The sequence below is a fragment of the Podarcis filfolensis genome (assembly GCF_964270895.1).
Source record: "Podarcis filfolensis genome assembly, chromosome: 3".
In the NCBI taxonomy this organism is placed as follows: Eukaryota; Metazoa; Chordata; class Lepidosauria; order Squamata; family Lacertidae; genus Podarcis; species Podarcis filfolensis.
The window spans coordinates 90654841-90673180 of NC_139606.1; the positions used below are offsets into that span (position 1 = coordinate 90654841).

General features: G+C 41.5%; 2 protein-coding genes across 8 annotated transcripts in view; one reads left to right on the forward strand and one right to left on the reverse strand.

Moving 5' to 3' along the window:
* Positions 1 to 11155, forward strand: part of CDC42BPA (CDC42 binding protein kinase alpha) — a 154569-nt gene extending 143414 nt beyond the window's left edge. For 4 of the 6 annotated variants that reach the window (XM_083604447.1, XM_083604442.1, XM_083604443.1 and 1 more), the window contains 3 exons: positions 3984 to 4101; positions 4927 to 5084; positions 6712 to 11155. In XM_083604447.1, coding sequence (XP_083460573.1) covers positions 3984 to 4101; positions 4927 to 5084; positions 6712 to 6843 — 408 coding nt within the window. In that variant the 3' untranslated portion in view covers positions 6844 to 11155. Of the gene's footprint in view, positions 1 to 2023; positions 2060 to 3983; positions 4102 to 4926; positions 5085 to 6711 lie in introns of those variants that run through there. The other 2 variants (XM_083604445.1, XM_083604446.1) reach the window with 1 other exon arrangement.
* Positions 11156 to 14215: 3060 nt separating this feature from the next.
* Positions 14216 to 18340, reverse strand: part of COQ8A (coenzyme Q8A) — a 67469-nt gene continuing 63344 nt past the window's right edge. For both annotated transcript variants that reach the window (XM_083604537.1, XM_083604538.1), the window contains exons 14-15: positions 17230 to 17316; positions 14216 to 15617 (exon numbers count right to left, since the gene is read on the reverse strand). In XM_083604537.1, the coding sequence (XP_083460663.1) occupies positions 15330 to 15617; positions 17230 to 17316 (375 nt within the window). In that variant the 3' untranslated portion in view covers positions 14216 to 15329. The remainder of the gene's footprint in view (positions 15618 to 17229; positions 17317 to 18340) is intronic.

Consider the following 18340-nt stretch of genomic DNA (forward strand, 5'->3'; position numbering starts at 1 on the left):
GATTGTTTACTGAACTGAATGACCCCCACTGAATGACCCAACTATATTTTCCAAGAAAGCATCTTACATTTGGTGGCTGTTAAGTAAATTGCTTCTCTTTTCTGAAGTTAAAAGTTCTACGCAGTGAGCTGTAATCAATTTTATATTTTCTACCTTTCAAAAGAATGACATTTCAGTCCTGCTGACAGAAATGCAGGATCTATAAATTGTTATTATAAATAAAAATGTACTTTTTCCATTGAGATGTATTTGCTCTGAAGATTCGTTTGTTTACCTCCTTGGTCTGTTAAAAAAATAACATCGGTATTTTAAAGGAGATGCTATAGGGTTAAGCTTCACTACCATTTCCTAACTAGTTTTGAGCAACCATGGATTTTCTTTTTGTGCATGACGTGAAAAGCTTCTCTTTCTCAGTTCTCTGATCTTAGCAGTGAGTTGTACAAATGTTTAGGAAAAGAGCAGTGAGGCATTTGCTTTGAGGTAAAGAGCACCTAAGAATTAGATGGACTCTGCCTTTTAATCAAATAAAATGAGTGTATCTTTCTCATATACCTGCAGCTGTGTTAGTTGCCTCCACCTTATTTTAAAATTGATTGTGATCATTAGATCTACTTCCCCAAATAGGGTTACTCAGCCCTTAAAGGACCAGGTTCATAGCCTGGGGGTCACTTTGGACCCACAGCTGTCCATAGAGGTGCAAGTCAACTCTGTGTCCAGGGTGGCTGTCTACCAACTCCATCTAGTACACCAGCTGAGACCCTACCTGCCCACAGACTGTCTCGCCAGAGTGGCACATGCTCTGCTTATTTTGCACTTGGACTACTACAATGCACTCTATGTGGGGCTACTTTTGAAGGTGACTCGGAAACTACAATTAATCCAGAATGTGGCTGCCAGACTGGGAGTGGCTGCCGTGACCGTCTAACACCAATCCGAAAAGATCTACATTGGCTCCCTGTACGTTTCCAAGCACAATTCAAAATATTGGTGCTGACCTTTAAAGCCCTAAATGACCTCAGCCCAGTATACCTGAAGGAGCATCTCCACCTCCATCACTTAGCCTAGACACTGAGGTCCAGCTCCAAGGACCTTCTGGTGATTCCCTCATTGCAAGAAATGAGGTTACAGGGAACCAAGCAGAAGAGCGTCTTCTTGGTAGTCGCATGCACCCTGTGGAACACCTGCCCATCAGATGTCAGAGTTAAACAACTCTATAACCTTTCATAGACATTTGGAGGCAGCCCTCTTTCGGGACACTTTTAATGCTTGGTGGGTTTTCTCTCCCCCCACTCCCTCTGTACTTTTGTTGGAAGCCACACAGAGTGGTTTGGGCAACCCAGTCAGATGGGCAATGTATAAGAAAAAAATTGTTGTTGTCATCATCATCATCACCATCATAAATGCCCATCGTTCTGAGTGAAGGGGATGGGCTTGCAAGCTTCTTCTTTTACTCTACATATCAGTGCACATTGACTCTTCCCCTCATCCTCCAGAGTTCATATTAATAAAGTCTAAAATCATTCCTCCTTGCAATATCCCAAATTGTTATGTTGCCCATATAATTCAATAGGAGCCATTAGAAACTGAACCAGCTCTCAGTACATTCTATATCCCTGTCCTGGATTCTGTTACTTGACTTTTAAGTTAGTGTGCTTTCCAAATAAGTGTGTTTGTTATCTGTTGACTAAACTGTCAGATTCCTGTTTTCTGACATGAAAGATTGGCATTTCCAGTCTCTCTTCTGCACTCAGCTTTGGAAAAATGAGACACAGTTAGGAAGTATCTAAGCAACAGATGGACATCAGGATGCTGAATTTCACGTGTCCTGATCAGTACCTATTTTCATTTTCATTCCATTAGTATTTGTTTTGTGTAGCCAGTGTTGCAGCTTCTGTGAGTGAATATTGTTGCAGCCTGTATCAGATTCACTGCTTACTGGCTAGCTTGGGTGGCTAGTGAATCACTTGAAAGCTTTCTAGCAGTCAACTTCATCCTGTAACCATACTTTGTTTTCTCCTACCAGGAGGATACCCAGAGTTGTTGATCACATTGTTAATGTGACTTGGGGAAGCAAGGAACTGACCTTTAATCTTTTAACTGAGAAGTGGGATCATAAACATACAGTGCAGAGGTGGCAAACAAACTGTTCAGTGAGAGAAGCAGAAAACAATAATTAAGATTACTTAGCTCTTTATGCCTGTCAGATGCTAATCGGTACATTGCATAAACAGAAAAACAGAAAAGCAATAGATTAATGGTAGAAGCATGCATTATAGAATCATGTGTTACATGCAACAACAACAACAGAATGCTATATCACCAACTCAAACTCAGAAAAAACCTTTTATTTCATACATCCTTAAAATATGCCATTTATTCCAATTTTGTACAGGGGATAGTTGAATATAATCAAATAAATAATAATATAATCAAATAAGCTGTGGCTATCTGTTAAAGACCAACCAAGCAATAAGCCCAAAGGAGTTTAATGAATTACAAGAGTGCATTTCTGAAATTTGAATGCACGCAGAGTACTAATTTTAGATGTGCTTGTTACTGATGTGTTGAAAAACAAAACAAAAATGCAATGAATGCAATTCCTGAAAAATTATTCTTATTTTAATTTTATTTATTTAATATATTTTTATCCTGCCTCTCAAAAAAATAGCTTCACTAAGTGGCAGTCATGTAACTTGAAACTCACAGTAACCTTTAAATGGGTTTTTAAGTACTGTATTGTCACTTCACAGTACACAGGGTTTATATGTTTACAAGTACACAAAGCAATAAGCCAATCAGTGCAATAATAAAACACAATATAATTGAAATACTCAGGAGGTATTGAGATAAGCAGCAAATAACAAGTGTATACTTTAAGGCCCGTGTAAAAATTATTATTTTTATTTATTAAATTTGTATACAGCCCTTCATCCAGATATCTCAGGGCAGTTCACAGCATAAAAATACAGAATAAAACCACAAAATACAAAGTAAAAACAAGGGGAAAATGAAACAAACCGGGCGCCCGGTGAGCCTCCCTAGGGAGAGCATTCCACAAAAGAGGAACCACTGCAGAAAAGGCCGGTTCTTGGGCTGCCCCCCTCCTGACCTCTTGAGGCGGTAGCACATAAAGAAGAGCCTCAGATGATGCTCACAGGGTCCAGGTCAGTTCATATGGGGAGAGGCAATCCTTGAGGCATTGCAGTCCTGAGCCATTTAAGGCACTTTGAACTGGGAAGCTAATTAGAACAACCCACCGGAGTCGGGCCAGGAATGGTGTAATATGATCAAACCATCATGCACCAGTGAGCAGTCTGGCCACCAAATTCTGCACCAGCTGAAGTTTCTGAGCCATCTTCAGAGGCAGCCTTCTTCAGGGGTAGCATATTGCAGTAATCTAAACTTGTGGGGATTGTTAGTGTCTGAATCATTCCAGCCCTCAGAAAGGGTGGTCCTGGGGATAAATTTAGTGCCTATTCTTTTTCTACCCAATGTGTTTCAGAAAAGTCCTTGAAAGTGAAAGAATCTTGACATGTAGTAAAGAGAGAGGGAGAACTGGGAGATGCAAAAATCCATGCTGATAGTAAATAATATCTAGTAAATAATAGTAAATAGCATCTAGTCTCTGGCTGCATTGCTTAGCTGTCTGCATCCATGGGGACTGTTAACATTGAAGACATTACACTAGGGTGTGTGATAGGTTTCAAATTCCTAAGAAAATATCAGAATTTAGGAGAAAACCTTGCATATTTGGCTACTTACTGCCACATACAAATTAGCGTTTTGCAGTTGCTGCTGACGGCATTCTGTGTGGTTCCATCCACAGTGCTTATTTATAGAAATTAAGCTCTGCAGTCTTGCCTACTTGCCGTCTAGATAACCTGGAGACCAAGGCATTGTTTGACCATTGCTTGGACTGTAGTTTGATAACCTTGGTATTTCCACTGTAAATGATTTTGCTTCTTTCCTGTTTCTCTTTGCAGAACCTTCGACCTCAGGAAAGTCGGACCATGTTTAGCGGTTCTGTCAGTATTCCATCAATCACAAAATCCCGCACTGAACCCGGACGCTCCATGAGTGCTAGCAGTGGTTTGGCGGCAAGTAAGTTGCTGCACCTTATCTCGGACATATAATGCAGAGTCCGTCCACATATATACAAGTGACTGGACTGGGGAGGGAGGGCAAAGAAACATGGTGTCACAAGTGACTTTTGAAACTCTCCGGTGCTGGCATGGTCCCCTGCTTGTGTTGGTAAGGTACCCCACACCAACACAGATCTGGCACATGTCCAATACCAGAAAAAAAAATTGGGAATATTGTTTGTTTCAAATACTTTGACTCCTGCCTTCCAATCATAGACTTCAAGGCACCTTACAACTGGTTTTTTCTCATAAAACAATATTAACATCTAGCAGAACACAGCCGATAAGACTCTCATTAAAAACTGACATTCCAACAATATAACAAGAGTAGCAGTAAAATAAAAGTAACTGAAGACCACTGAATACCCAAGTAATTAGAATAGTTTTTATTTGTTACATAGTATGTAGGAAGGAAATGAGAGGAAATTCTTATTTGCAGAAATGAAGTTTGTTAAAGATGCAAAACGCCTATTATGTTGAGATCCTTGGTGGGGATTAATTTGAAGAAATACAAATAAAACACTACTAAAACAATATCAACCAAGAGACTGTGAAGTCAAATTACACATTTAGTATAATTGGTGGTTTGGCCCAGTGTAAAACCAGATTGGTGCTGGGGTGTGTGTTTCAATGAATAATTGTTAAATAATTTACAGAGGATGCAGCTGGGAAACGGAAGAAGGCAGTTCAACAAAAATTAGCTTCAGGAAAACAATTTACTAGAGCGTACAGCTATAATGCCTTCATATTTGTTACGTAGCTAAATCCCTGGGTACTTTCCTAGGATCATCTGCACAAAATGGCAGTGCTTTGCGGAGGGAATTCTCTGGAGGTAGCTATGGAGCAAAGCGTCAGCCAATGGCATCCCCTTCGGATGGCTCCTTGTCCTCTGGCGGTTTGGACCAAGGCAGTGATGCACCAGCGAGGGACTATGAGCGAGAGGTGGGTATGACGTGGGAGGGGTGGGGTGGCAAGGGAAGCCTCTCCACAGAGCCCAAGTTCTTTACTCTGCTGTGCTCAAACAAAAGGATAGAGAAGTGTTGCACAGGACAGTGACCCCAGGAAGAATAACCACAGGTTTTACTGAAGGAAAAAGTATTTTCCTATTTAAAATATGATAAAAATCCCCAAGGCAGGAGTCTGTATGACTTGAAACACTGTGGATTTAGATAATAAACTTTTTAGCAGCACTTGTAGATTTTTCTTCCTTTGGCACAATAAGTGCTAGTGGTGCATCAAAGCGAATTACTACTGCCTCTAATAAGTAACCAAGCAGGGCATGAATCTAGGCAAAATGAAGTTTTTAGTCTCACTGATTTCACTGGAAATATTTTAACATGTGCTTCACTTTCCCACTGAAATCAATTTGACTTTTGTCCATATTCTGTTATACTAGTTTTGCAATAAGGAAATCTATATTCTGAATTTTTACTGAATGTTGGTTCACATTAGTTTGTAGAATTTGACAGGGGCAGGAAGTAACTGGCCATAAAGGCAGCTGGTTGACGAAGGAGGAATACTGGCACTGTCCTGCCCAGTCCACAAGCAGCTTTGTTATCCTTAAGGTCAGTTGATGCAGTCAAGGATGCATTCACACAGCAGAGTTCTCTATGAATCAAGCTTCCTGTGAATACAGCCACTCCTTCTCAGCAGTGGCCGCTTTGATTGTGACAGACACTGCTGTCCTTGGCAGCAGTTTGCACAATGAAAGCGATGTTTTCATTAAGGTATTTTTTGCAGCATGTTTTGCAAAAGATCTACAGTAATCCATATGAGTTGTTCATGTCAGAACAAATAACACAGAGTGATACCCTTTGTACAAAACCGCTGCCAAATCTCCTGCAAGTCATGAAACAAGAGAAAAAAACAAACGGAAGGGGGAAAACATTTAAACCAATTAGAAGCAACAAGAATATTAATCACCTTTCCAAGTTCATCCAACATTTGCATTAATATCTGGCAGGTGTCTGTCTGGTATTGTGCTAATGATCTATGTGCAAATGCATCTTTGGGAGCATTGCTTGCATGGAGGCAAAATGTGAATCAGCCCTGAATCAATGGAGGCCAGTTCATTTGAGCAGATGGGGCGCTGCCCCACCAATCTCAGTCTCAGCTAGCCCACACTTCCCTGTCTTCTTCCTTACAAGGAGTCCAGGTGGTGGCACTGCCTACTAACTTTCCTCCTCCTTGTACAACTCCACAAGGGAGGATGGGGACAAAACTGGAGTCTGGCTGCACCTCCTGTTGGTCTCTCTCCCGTATGCCCTACCAACCCCAAGTGGACACTGGCCAGCTCTGCCCTCAGTGGTGCACTTCAAGAAAATAACTTCTGGTGTTTTGTTCCCTCCCAGCCACTGTACTTGGGAGGCAATATGAGATGCATCCTCTTGAGAAGTTAGAGCAGTTGGTATCACTCCCTCGTGTGCTAAGGCGTGGGGTGTCGGGACAGGGCAGTCACTTGGTTCCAGACAGATCTTGTCCTCGGTGTCCCTTTCCCCTTGCTCCCACCCAGGCCTTCCTCTTCTGCTCCCGCTCACTGATATGTTCTCTTGCATTTTTTGGGCTGCAGGACTCTGACTCTCCAAGGCATTCGACAGCTTCTAACAGCTCCAACCTGAGCAGTCCTCCCAGCCCCATCTCTCCTCACAAGACCAAGAGCCTCTCCCTGGAGAGCTCTGACCACGCAAGCTGGGACACATGAACTGCTTCAGCACTCAGATTTTACATCTCAGCAGCTTACTGTCCCCATGACTCTCCGTTTGCTCTCACTGTCATCGCCCCCCAGCTTCCCTCCAAAAGCAGACTAGGGGAGGGAGGGGAGGAAGAGAGCATATCTTGTCTTCTCTGACACAAGCAGCGTAAGCTCCCCCCGATTCAAAAGTAGCAGCAAACAAGAGAAAACCTTGAGGAGGGCAGAGTGGGGGAGGGGTTGGTATACAAGAGATATTGGTATATTTGTATTAGTATCTATTTTATTTCATAGGGTTACAGCTGTTTCCATTTTTATGGGTATATTCCACACCATGCCACTGTTCCAAACAAAACATAGTAGTGTTAGACTGACCAAAACAGAATCTGAAAGAGAGAACCAGATTTTGCTTTGAGGCACACAGTATCTCATTGTATTTTTTCAAGAGTTAGCACAGCAACACCCACCCATCTCTGGTGATGGGGCAAAATTTGCCCTGCAGGGGCAGATAACGCACGCTTTCAGCAACCACTCTATTTGAATGTCAATCTGATTGTTGCCAGCAAATCCTTATTGATTTAAAAAGAAATGATGCATATTTTACTACAGTAGAGTTTAAGTAAATACGCAAAATTAAGAGTTAGTACATATGTATATAATAAAAGAAGAAGCATTGTGATGCAGCGAAAGATGGATTCCTATTTAAGAGATCCTTTAATTTAAGAAGACTTGTGTTGTTCCCTTTTTCATACTAAATAATCTATGGATTGAGGATGTGATCTGGATATAGAACATGGCACTGGATAAAAACAGCCTGGGGGGAGATTCCATCCTCACAATGTTCTCTGTAACATTACCTTCTTGTCAGTAGATGAACTAAAGCCATAATTCTCACTTTTTAACTATATCTCCCTCTTCTACTGTCTGCTTCACTGTACAAGCAAAACTCAAGATCTGCTGGTCGACAAGCCTGAAGTGAGCTCAAGGGCAGTTCTGCAGAGAATTGGTATTCAGCCCCAAGCAAAACTGAAGTAAATGCAGCCAAAGCCAGTGCAAAGAGATAACTAGTTTTGGGACGGTTGGAGCTGGGTTTCCAAACCCATCTGGCCAATTAATACCAGCAACCACTAGCTTGTAAGTTGACTTTCCAAATTTTAGTGATCAGCCTACATCTGGCAAATTCAAACAGCGCTGGTCTTGAAATAGAATCTTTTAAATATATAACTTGCTGCTCTAGCTCACTGAAGGCCATAACGTGCTGTTGGTCTTCAGAATTTGCTAGAACGCCGGGTGGTTCAGGACGCCTATTCCGAAGATGTTTATTATGTCATCCCTGCTCTCCCACCGGGCCTGACCTAGTGTGTTTAGTGCTATTATTGCCGTGAAATACTGTGACGGTTGGATCCCACAGAGAAGCACTTGGCAGGGCAAAGCATTCCTCTCTGGAGAGAGCAGACAGTGGAGGTCCATCACCACCTAAATAAACAGTAGCAAGCAGTGCAACCTGCAAATGGAGGGCAAGAACAAAACAATAGAAAAAGCCCACTTGCCTCCTCCTTTTCCTTCTTGAACAAGTTGAGTGCGGTTTGCGATTTGAGACTAGATGAATGTGATTTTTCTAATCCTTGGGATCATAACTACCTTTATGACGTGACCAAGCTCAAGCGGATAAGAGTTTGGATGGTGGTGTGTGTTGAATTTAGAATTCTAGTCTTCTGGGTTTTGGTAACACTTCATGGCTATCATCAAACCATTCCAACCAAACAACAAAAGTGCAACTAATGGTGTTTCCCAGGTTCCCTCTGAAAAATGTCAGCTACCACCATACAAGGTACTGATTTAGAAGTACTCTGAGATACAGAGCGTTGTCTTTCATGATCTAGCTGTATTAAGTCTGCTAGTTGTTGGTTCTGTGTCTTCTTCTGCATTAAGTGGACTGCCACACCCCAAGCTACCATTTAGCTATTTTATACTGGGGGGAACAGTTGTGGGTGGGGGGGACACACAGCTTTTTTCTACTGCATATGGTGTCCTAATCCTGTCTGTGGAATTTGGCTTGTCAAGAATCTCCAAGTTGATGATGTGTGTTTTGTTGTCACAGGTATAAACAAGAGATTTGCAAATTGCATTTCATAGCGGCCAGTTTTGACAGTTTTGCTGAGCAGGAAATTAGCATGTCTAAGAGCACAAGGACAGGTGTAGTTTAAAATCCATTGACTACTTCTTCAGCATTGGCTACTAAAAGGTTCTACTTCTCTTCCACCCTGTGATATTATCACTCATGCCCACCCACCGTTCTATACACTTGTGAAGAGATTGGACTTAGTTATTTCTGAAATACAACTAGTGGGAAATAGGTTATCTGATTAAGGCTGCCAGGGCTTGAAATCCACAGTAGGCCCAAGCGATTATCCACTTCAGGAGTTACCTTAGACGTCCTTGCAAGGTCCTGTGGCAATTGATCTGTGCTCCATCTGAGAAAGAAAATTCTCACCTGTCTAGAATGAGAAGAAATTAGCATCCCAAGAGTTACATTTTATACGTTGGCCCATTTCACAAATTAAAAGTATTCTTCTTTTCATGCTGACCTAGGATGCATTCCTAGTACATTATGGACACATTTGAGCATTGGCAGAATTGAAAACATATCTCTGAAATGGTTGGCTGGTGAAGTTAAGCTTTGCTGATAGGCATTGCTCAGTTTCCAGGCACACCTGATTACATTTCTCCAAGCACTTTCATAGTCTCTAGTTGAATCCTGACTCATCTGATGACACCTTTGTGTACATAGTTTGAGGCTATTATTTCCCTAACTGGACTAATTCAGACACCTCAGTCATTGCCTCTTTACACTTTTAGCCCATTTCTTGAGGCTCAATAAATCAGGTGTTGATTGTAAACGAACCTCAGATTGTACAGCTCCGTTATTTTTTCTATATTAAACACACACAGCCTATACATATCATTACTTTTTTCTTTTCAAAACACATTCCTGTCATAATATCCATTTTTATACTGCTGAAGCAGTCTCATTCGCTGGCTTCTTAAAAGTTGATTTGTGTGTTGTTTCGTGTTCCTAACCTGATTTTTTTTTTTTTTTTAGAACAGTTTTGGTTTTGCGCGGGGAGGGGGGGAAATACAGTTGATATTTGTGTTACTCTCTCAGGTATTTGAACGCAGCAGGATGTCTTCACACGATAAGCATGGAATGCAATAATGTATTTTGGGCATGAGGTTCACCAGAGGATGTACCCTGAGCACAACTAAGTTTTTGTACTGAAATGATGCAAACCTGGGTAGGTGATTGGATTCAGGGTGGCAGTTTTAAGGTCTCGACTGTGAGAAAATTATCTGTGTCTTTTTTTAGCCAGTGCGCAGTAAGCAGGGCCTCAAATTCTTTTTCCCACCTGCAAAGTCATAAAGAAATTGGGAATCTGAAATCAGGCTTGTTGGGATTTTCTTAGCCTTACACCGTTTCACCACAGGTGTGAAAGTTACCTCTCTCCAACCTACGTTCCATATACAGGTGCCCTGTTTGGAGACCATAGGAAGTGCATATGCCTCAGGGTGAATGTCACTGAGAGGCTCATGACAAAAGTTTAGCCCAGTGCAATAAGGCTTTGTGCCTAGAGGCTAATAAGGGCACAAGCCTGTTTCATTCCAAAATCACAGTCATCAGGCTTTTCCTGGAATAGGGTTCTGAGCTTCTAACTAGTCTACAAGGGGCCTTCAGAGATCAAATATGCTGTAGATTTTCAACTTCTATGACCATGTTGTGCATTAAGGCAATTCCACATGACTTGTCACCTTGTCTTCTTCATTCTATAAATGCTCCCATCCTACATAAGAATTTTTTTCACTCATGAGGAAGCAATCCACAACCAAAAACAGTGTTGGTATTTCACAGTAATTATACCTGCCTTTTTATGTATAATGGTTTCATATCATTTATTTTTTAAAAATATATTTTTAGGGTTTTTTTTTCATTGTAATATTATTGTACAGTTTTGCATGGCCTAGATGTAATCACTTTTTTGTTTTGTTTTAGAGTATAAAAGCTGACAAGTGTGCGTGTGGGGGAAAGATTTCTGCTTTTTGCCTCTTCTCACTCTTCTCTTATTTTTGATTTATGCCCTCAATGTTGTAGAGGACATTGTAAGAGATTCTCTGCTCCAGAACAATGATGTAGAGTCTATTGCACAGAAATATTTAAGGTGGATCAGTCAATGATGTAATAAATGACAGGTCACCAATATTTTATGTTGGTAACACTTAATATTAACCTACTTTGATGTATTGCAATAAAACAGGGAACTATTAGAAATACAGATGGTTTGTCTTTTTTCCTACCCCACCAGACTCTTATGAGGCAACCGGGGCTACAGGGGATATGATGGGGTAGTCACATAATTTCAGCAATTGAAAGTTTTGTTCCTTTCAGCAGGTAGTTTCCTTTGGGATTTCTTTCCCTGCATCTAGCTGCTTCAAGCCATGAGCCATCACACCCATCAACAATGATACAGCTATGGGGAGGCCTAAGCTAGGAGATGCAGAAGGAATACACTGGGTTTGGGGAAAACTCAGACCTTGAAGGCGATTAGGAGGACCGCATTCTACAAACCAGGCCCCCAACCATTAGAGAGGAAGGGCAGCAGAAATGAATTAAAATAAAAAGCAGGTTGTGGTAAGTAGCTTTCAAATGCACAAGACAGAACTCCTCTTGAACAGAAAACTGAGCTTTTCATTAAGAACCTTCTGCCACATGACTTCCTGTTCAGAAGCTTCGTGGTTTTTCTGATTCCAGAGTCACAGAGAAAGGATGCAGTGTTTGCTTTTCAGAATGCTCCACCCCTACAGCCACAGCTACTGGTTGGGAAGGGTACATCACATCCCACACTTGGTTGTGCAAAAAGGTCTGTGAGTGGCGCACATAATGGTCCTCATGTGATAGTCACGACATGAAGGGTCCGATTTTATTCAGCACAAAATCAGGCACACTTCACAGTGAAGTCCATTGATTGGATGCAATCAGTGGATTTAACCACACATAGCTTTGTGTGGTTATTCCTTTAGACTTCCTTCTCTTCCATCCTCAGCGGAGAAAAATTCCTTGTTAATGTTGCCTAGTTCCAAAGATAACAACACGGAGTCGTTTCACACTGAAGTTTTTGTGGTCTTTCCTTTTTGGCTGATTTCTGATGTGTTTTCCCCAGGAAACTCCTTTTTACAAAAGAAACAGCAGCAGCACAGCTAATGCGTGGTTGGCAATACCTCTATAATAGCACTTCTACAACCTCTTATTTTTTCATTTGCCCTTGACATTAGCTGGGTTAAGACAGAATCCAACTTCCTGAAAAAAGCAATTCCCAGATGGCAGATGCCTTGATCAGAAAGTCTTTCCATGCAAATTACTTTTTTATAATAGCTCAGTGTGGAAACCCTTCTGGAACTGGATTTGAGGTAGAGGTTTTAGTGGATTTTTTCCTGCCCTGCTTTTGAGGCAGTTATAAAGCTTACAGCCTTCAGGGATTTTAAAAAATGATTTTAACATCTTTGCAGTTTAGTGAGAACTCCCTCCGACTTCCCTACAAAGAGGATTAGGTGAACATAAAGATAGGGCTGCTCAGACACAGGAAGCAGTCTACTTTCCAATACAGGAATGAAATCCTTCAACTGACCTTTTGTGTAAACTGGGTTTAATAGGTATCCTTTCCGTGACGATTTTTGCTTATCCATAGCTGCTGTTTTACATCTGCTCAATCAGGCTCTCAACTGGTATCCAATGTGTTTGGCGCAACAAGTCCCCTTGTCAGCTTTTTATACTTTTTATCAGTGCTTTAACCATCTCTTCATATTTCACCTTCGCCACCCCCCTCCAAATTACATACTTTAAAACGTTGGGGTTTTTTGGAGAATCAAAGTGTAAAAAGCATTTTCTAGTTTGAATATGTCAAATGACAAATGGTTTACATGCCAGATCAGCCAACATTTTAACTGTAATTAAATATAGAAGCTTAAAAGGATACAAATTTCAGTTATTCTTCTCATAAAGTCAAATTTTAAATGAAGTTAACAGAGCACAACTGTGAAGAGCAGCCCAGAGGAAAAAGTAAGTTCGCTACAGTCCTCTATATGCATGCAAGGGGGTTGGGTATTTAAGCCCTGCCTGCCAAGGTGGCACAACTCCCACCATCGCCATGCATGCAGAGACCTAACTCCTGCTCTGTGAGGCTTTCTGTGCAGTTGAAAACCCTAATTGCAGAGGGTTATAAATCACCCAAGGTGGCACCACCTGTAGAGCAGGCTCCTGGCCTCAAGCAATGCACCAACATGGCAACAGTAGGAGGAGTTGTGCAGCTCTGGCAGGCAGGGCTCTAAACAGGTCCATCACACAAGTAACTCCTAAAGGGGGCTTGCATCTCAAATGTGAAGCTTATAAACAAAGAGCAGCACTAGGAACTAATCGAACAATAGGGGCAAGTAAGTAACTTCCTGCATTCTTGCCATCATCTAACTAGCATTCCTACATGCAGCATGTCAAATAAGCGGGCGCTCATCATGCAAAAAGGTAAGAGAAGCTGTATTATGAACCACTTGCATGGAACAGTGTGCCACACAATTTGGGCCGATTCATAAAATCTTAACAACAACTCCTCTTTTGTAATGGTTTGCATTTGGATGGTTAATAACCTCCCAAAAACACAGGTGATAGTTGTCCACACACCTGACTTGCTAAATGTCTCGTTATTCAAATGAATAGGGCCAAATGGTGCCAGGCCTCGAGCCGTGTTACTATGAAGTTCCTAAAATCTGAATGGTCCAAGGAAATTTTGCCCTTGCTTGTGTAAACTGGAATTCAGGGTCAAACACAGAGATTGATTCAACATACTTCTTCATGCAACACATAATTTACGAAATGCATCTCCCCAAGATTTGAATGAAATAATGGAGGATAAGCAGCCATGACTGCTAAAATGGACCGTTACATTCAGAGGCATTCCCTGAATACCATGGGCTGAGCATAAGCCAACAAGGAAGGATTTATAAATTCTTATGGCACAACTGCATGACATTCCCATAATTTACCAGTCCAATACAATCTGCTGCAACTTGTCTCTAATCATCATCTTCACCACTGCACTTCCACCATGGGTGGAGATGGAAGATCTCTTTTGAGTTATAGGATAACTTCTATTGTCTGCCCAGCCAGATACTGCTTCCCTGCTTTAAAGGTGAAAACTAAAATTGTCAGCAGAATATAGTGCTTATGAAACAAAGTACTTAAGAGGCATTATTACTGGAACAGAATCAGAGTAAGCAGAAGCGAAAAAGTACCCATACACTTGCTGCTGCTTCCAGGTTAGTAAACAACAGCCAAGCCACCTTCTGCACAAGCACTTCTTTATTGGAAATCGGTTGAAAGTTGTACAGCTACAACTAACTGTTGTACAAAAAAACCCCTCCCAAAATACATTTGCCAAGTTGCCTCCAATTGCTTAAAGTTGTGCGTTCAGCTACTTTAATGTATATTATGCTTTCCAACAAAATCTTGAAACACCACTGATAACACAGCAGTATCCCCACGCCCATCAAAGGTTGCATTACAAAGATGCAGGCATGAAGGTGGAGATAGTTCAGCTTCACTGCTGGGTTTCTATAAATGCCGCAGTTAAGAGCTTTGGCTTCTCTAATTCTCCATTTAACGAGAGAACCCCATTAACTACATTGCATATACATTCAGCTCAAGAGAATCAGACGGCTGCCACATTTGAAAGTAGGGCATTCTACATACGCCACTGCACCACTTTCTATCAGATCCTTGGAAATATTCACTTTCCTTGAAAACTTAAGAGACTGAAGGCATAAAATAGGCTATGTACACATCTTACACTGCACCATCAGGAGATCCCGACCTTTATGGATTCCCAGCAAGCATCATACAAAAATAGTATTCTCTTGTGAGTTGTGTTGGCAATCTAAACTTCATAGTATGAAACCATTTGTATCCTGCCTTAGAAGAAGAAAAATTAAAGGACCTATGAAAAAAGGGTGGGGGGAGAAACCACAGACATTTGGAGAACTACAATACGATTTCAATGCCAACTTGTTTTGATTCTCTTTCCACCACCCCTTGCTTTGTTTTGTTTTCAATAAAAAAACAAATTGGTACACAGCTATCAGTATTAAAATCTGAAAAAGGGAGCTGATACCTGGGACAGTGAGATACAGAGCTGCCTAACCTTCCCTCACAATCCCTACACTAGGCTACAACCATTTTCCTGTAAAAAGAGAGGCTACACAGGGAATCAGGTGAGTGTAAAGTGGAGGAGAAAAGTCCAACAAAAGAACAACACTGTCCTTAGAACCGGGTATTCTTCTTCCAGGAGCCAGGCTGCTGGTGTTCTGGGGGGTATGAGAGAAAAGACACCGCACTGTGGTTTGCTAGAACCTTGGTGATTGGCCATAAACCCAAGGGGACGTTCAACAGTTCTGTGCTACTATTCCTTCTTCGCCTTTCTACTCCAGTAATTTCTGTAGGCTTCCTGAAACATGTCCTTGCATGGAATTTGGGCCTTCAGCTTGGAGCATATGAGGAATGAGCCTCCCATTTTCCGATGGAGAGAGTAGGTCTCCTCGGGGGGTGGGACTAGCCTATGCTTCAGCATGACTGGAATTAAGCCATGTATCTTCTCGGTGGTGTTTTGGTTGCCGAAGTCAAAAGGTTCACTGGATGCAAAAGCTTCTCCAAGGATGAGGACAGCATCCAAGTGGGCGTCTTCCATAGCCTGAGCAAAACAAAAATGGAAAGAAGGGTGGTTCTGATCAGCTGTTCTGAATAGTTCTACAGAGGAAAAAGAAAGTAAAAAGGCAGCTACCATGTAACTCCTAACTCTACAGGTCATGAAGACGACGAGGAAATATCCCATAAACAGCAGAATAGTTAATCTCTCTAGCTCTGGAATAAACATTCACAAATAACTATACCAGGCTCAGCCCACTTAGCACCGAGAGTCAATTACTGCAGGAGTTGTAGTCTGGAGGGATAAATGTTCTATTTGTCTGCTCATAAGCAGAGGCAGGGAGACTTTAGGCAGGTCTACCAGGTGGTGCCAGGTGTGACTGGCATGGTGGTGGAGATGTCAGTGGGCTTTGCTTTTTAAGACAGTGTACACCAGGCAGTGTCAGAACCCAACACTTCCAATCCTGTGCATGTTTATTCAGAAGCAAGTGCCACTAATCACAACCCAACACAGCTACTGTGAAGGACATACAAGATCAAGGACTATTTCCTTCACAGCCTAATGTGGTGGCACAGACTTCCCATATGATCAAGGGTAGCAAGGAAAATGTTCCTCCAAGCTGCTAACCCTTAATAAACTACCTCTCACTTCCATTGTTAATTCAAATGGGGACTCTCTGAACAGGAGTCTTTCTCCACAGGCAGAAAAATGAAGGACTGCACCCATCTCAGTTTTTCACCAGGCCACAATTCTACAATATTACAGTGCATCATATATAAAAAAAGTCAAGCTAAATTCAAATAAAATTATTGCTGTCAGCAAAGAGTATTGCGAGGCCAGCAAAGTGGATATTCTGTTACTTCCTGCCAGCATATTTGAAATGCTAAAAATCTTGGAATTACCCTACTCAAAAATCAAAGGAACATCTCCACTGCCCCAACAATGGACACCCAAATTAGAATACTTCCAGCTCTACCACCATCCTTCTATGTGACCATGACAGCTCCAACACCCCACAACTCCCCAATCCCATAACTGCAATCCACCAGAATAAAACTTGAATGGCAATGCTTTGGAGCCAGCTTAGAAATAATAGGAAACTGCCTCACCCTGACTCAGAACACTGGTCCATCTATCTCAGTATGGTCTACAATGACTGGCAGTGGCTCTCTGACATTTCGGACAGGGGCCATTCCCAGCCCGACCTAGAGATGCCAGGGATTGAACCTGGGACATGAGACACCCAGGAAGTGTGTTTTATAGCGTCCTTGCCAACTACCCACACTTTGCTGGAAACAAGCTTCCAAACCTCCAGTATCTCAAGCTAAACACTCGCAGACACATGGCAGGGAACTTAAGACATTCACCATTACAGGCTCAAGCCAGCTGCCCTGATCACACACCCAGATATTAGAAGAATGAGTGAATATCCTGCATGACAAATTAAGCTGGATTTGAAAGGAGTGATGAGATACGCCACTTAAGAGCTGCAGCTAATGTTGACCCCCATGGTGGCACTGGAAAGAGACACTTAAGTTCTATAGATACAATAAATATGTAGCTTCAAAAGGGGAGTAATTATTTAGCTGAAGTTTCTAGAGACTGACGTCGCACCGGTAGCTAAACAAAGAGTGGATTGTTTGGTGCTACTATGTACCTTGTTTTCATAGCCAGTTAGAAATTTCATTTCTATTGATTTCTTCAGCACCTTCTCTCTGTCCATGTCAGCAGCTGCTTTGATTAACTGTATTGGAAGAAGAAGAAAAATTCAAAAGCCAGAAGGTGTAGGTGGGAGCCAATCCTATTAAGCACTTCAATAGCAAGGAAAATCCTTTACTCAGAAACAAGGTCAATACTAGGAAAGCTACATGTTTTCATCCCACAAAAAAGAATTCAGCCAAGCCTTTAAGAAGCATGAGCGGTTTTGAAAGATCACAAACTTCAGCTGTCTTCACTTGAGACCGGAAATGTGATACTAGGATGAAAGGAATGCATGCCCTTGTTTAATGTAACTTTTTATTGGGTTTTATAAACAAGGATCATGGGAATAATAAATGATACAAATGAATAGACCAAGTCTTCACATGTTATGTGTATAAAAATAGCATAATGAATTTGCAGAAGTAATGTCTGTGACGTACAGTTCCTTATTAGTGGTCAATGAAGAAGTTACTGGTTTGTGAACTGCTTTAAGCGAAGGGAAAACCAGATAGAACAGAGTTAATGGATAACATTCCACATTGCAAAGCTAAATGCCCAATTGGGAGTCCTTGTGGTTATGTTTAAATTAAGAGTTAGTAATGGTCATTTTCCCTCCTGTGTTACCAGTGAAACAATAAGAAATGTTGGTATACTGAGAATGGATGCCCTAATTTAACATGGCTAGTTACAATTGAAACACAGGACACATTCCAACCCATGAAAAATCAGCAGGCAAAAGGGGGCTCTACTCTTTGCTGGTAGCATGGAACCCTTTTCAAGAGTCCAGATGTTTGCCTTGAGCAGATACTGCCAGAAAGGGGGAGAATACTTTTCTCAGAATGACATTTGTTTTTAGACTACTAGGAAAATATTGCAGTTTTCACTGCACAAGTCCCACTTAAGAGAAAATCTCTGGGTCCTGCGCAACAGTACCTATTTCACTGGGAAAGGACCAATATATTCCCTATGGCAGTTTGCTAAAAAGCAATTTTGAGTCTGTCCACAAGAACAATAGAATATGTACTTGGGTCATTTAAATAAAAACAAACAGCAACACATCTTAAGCG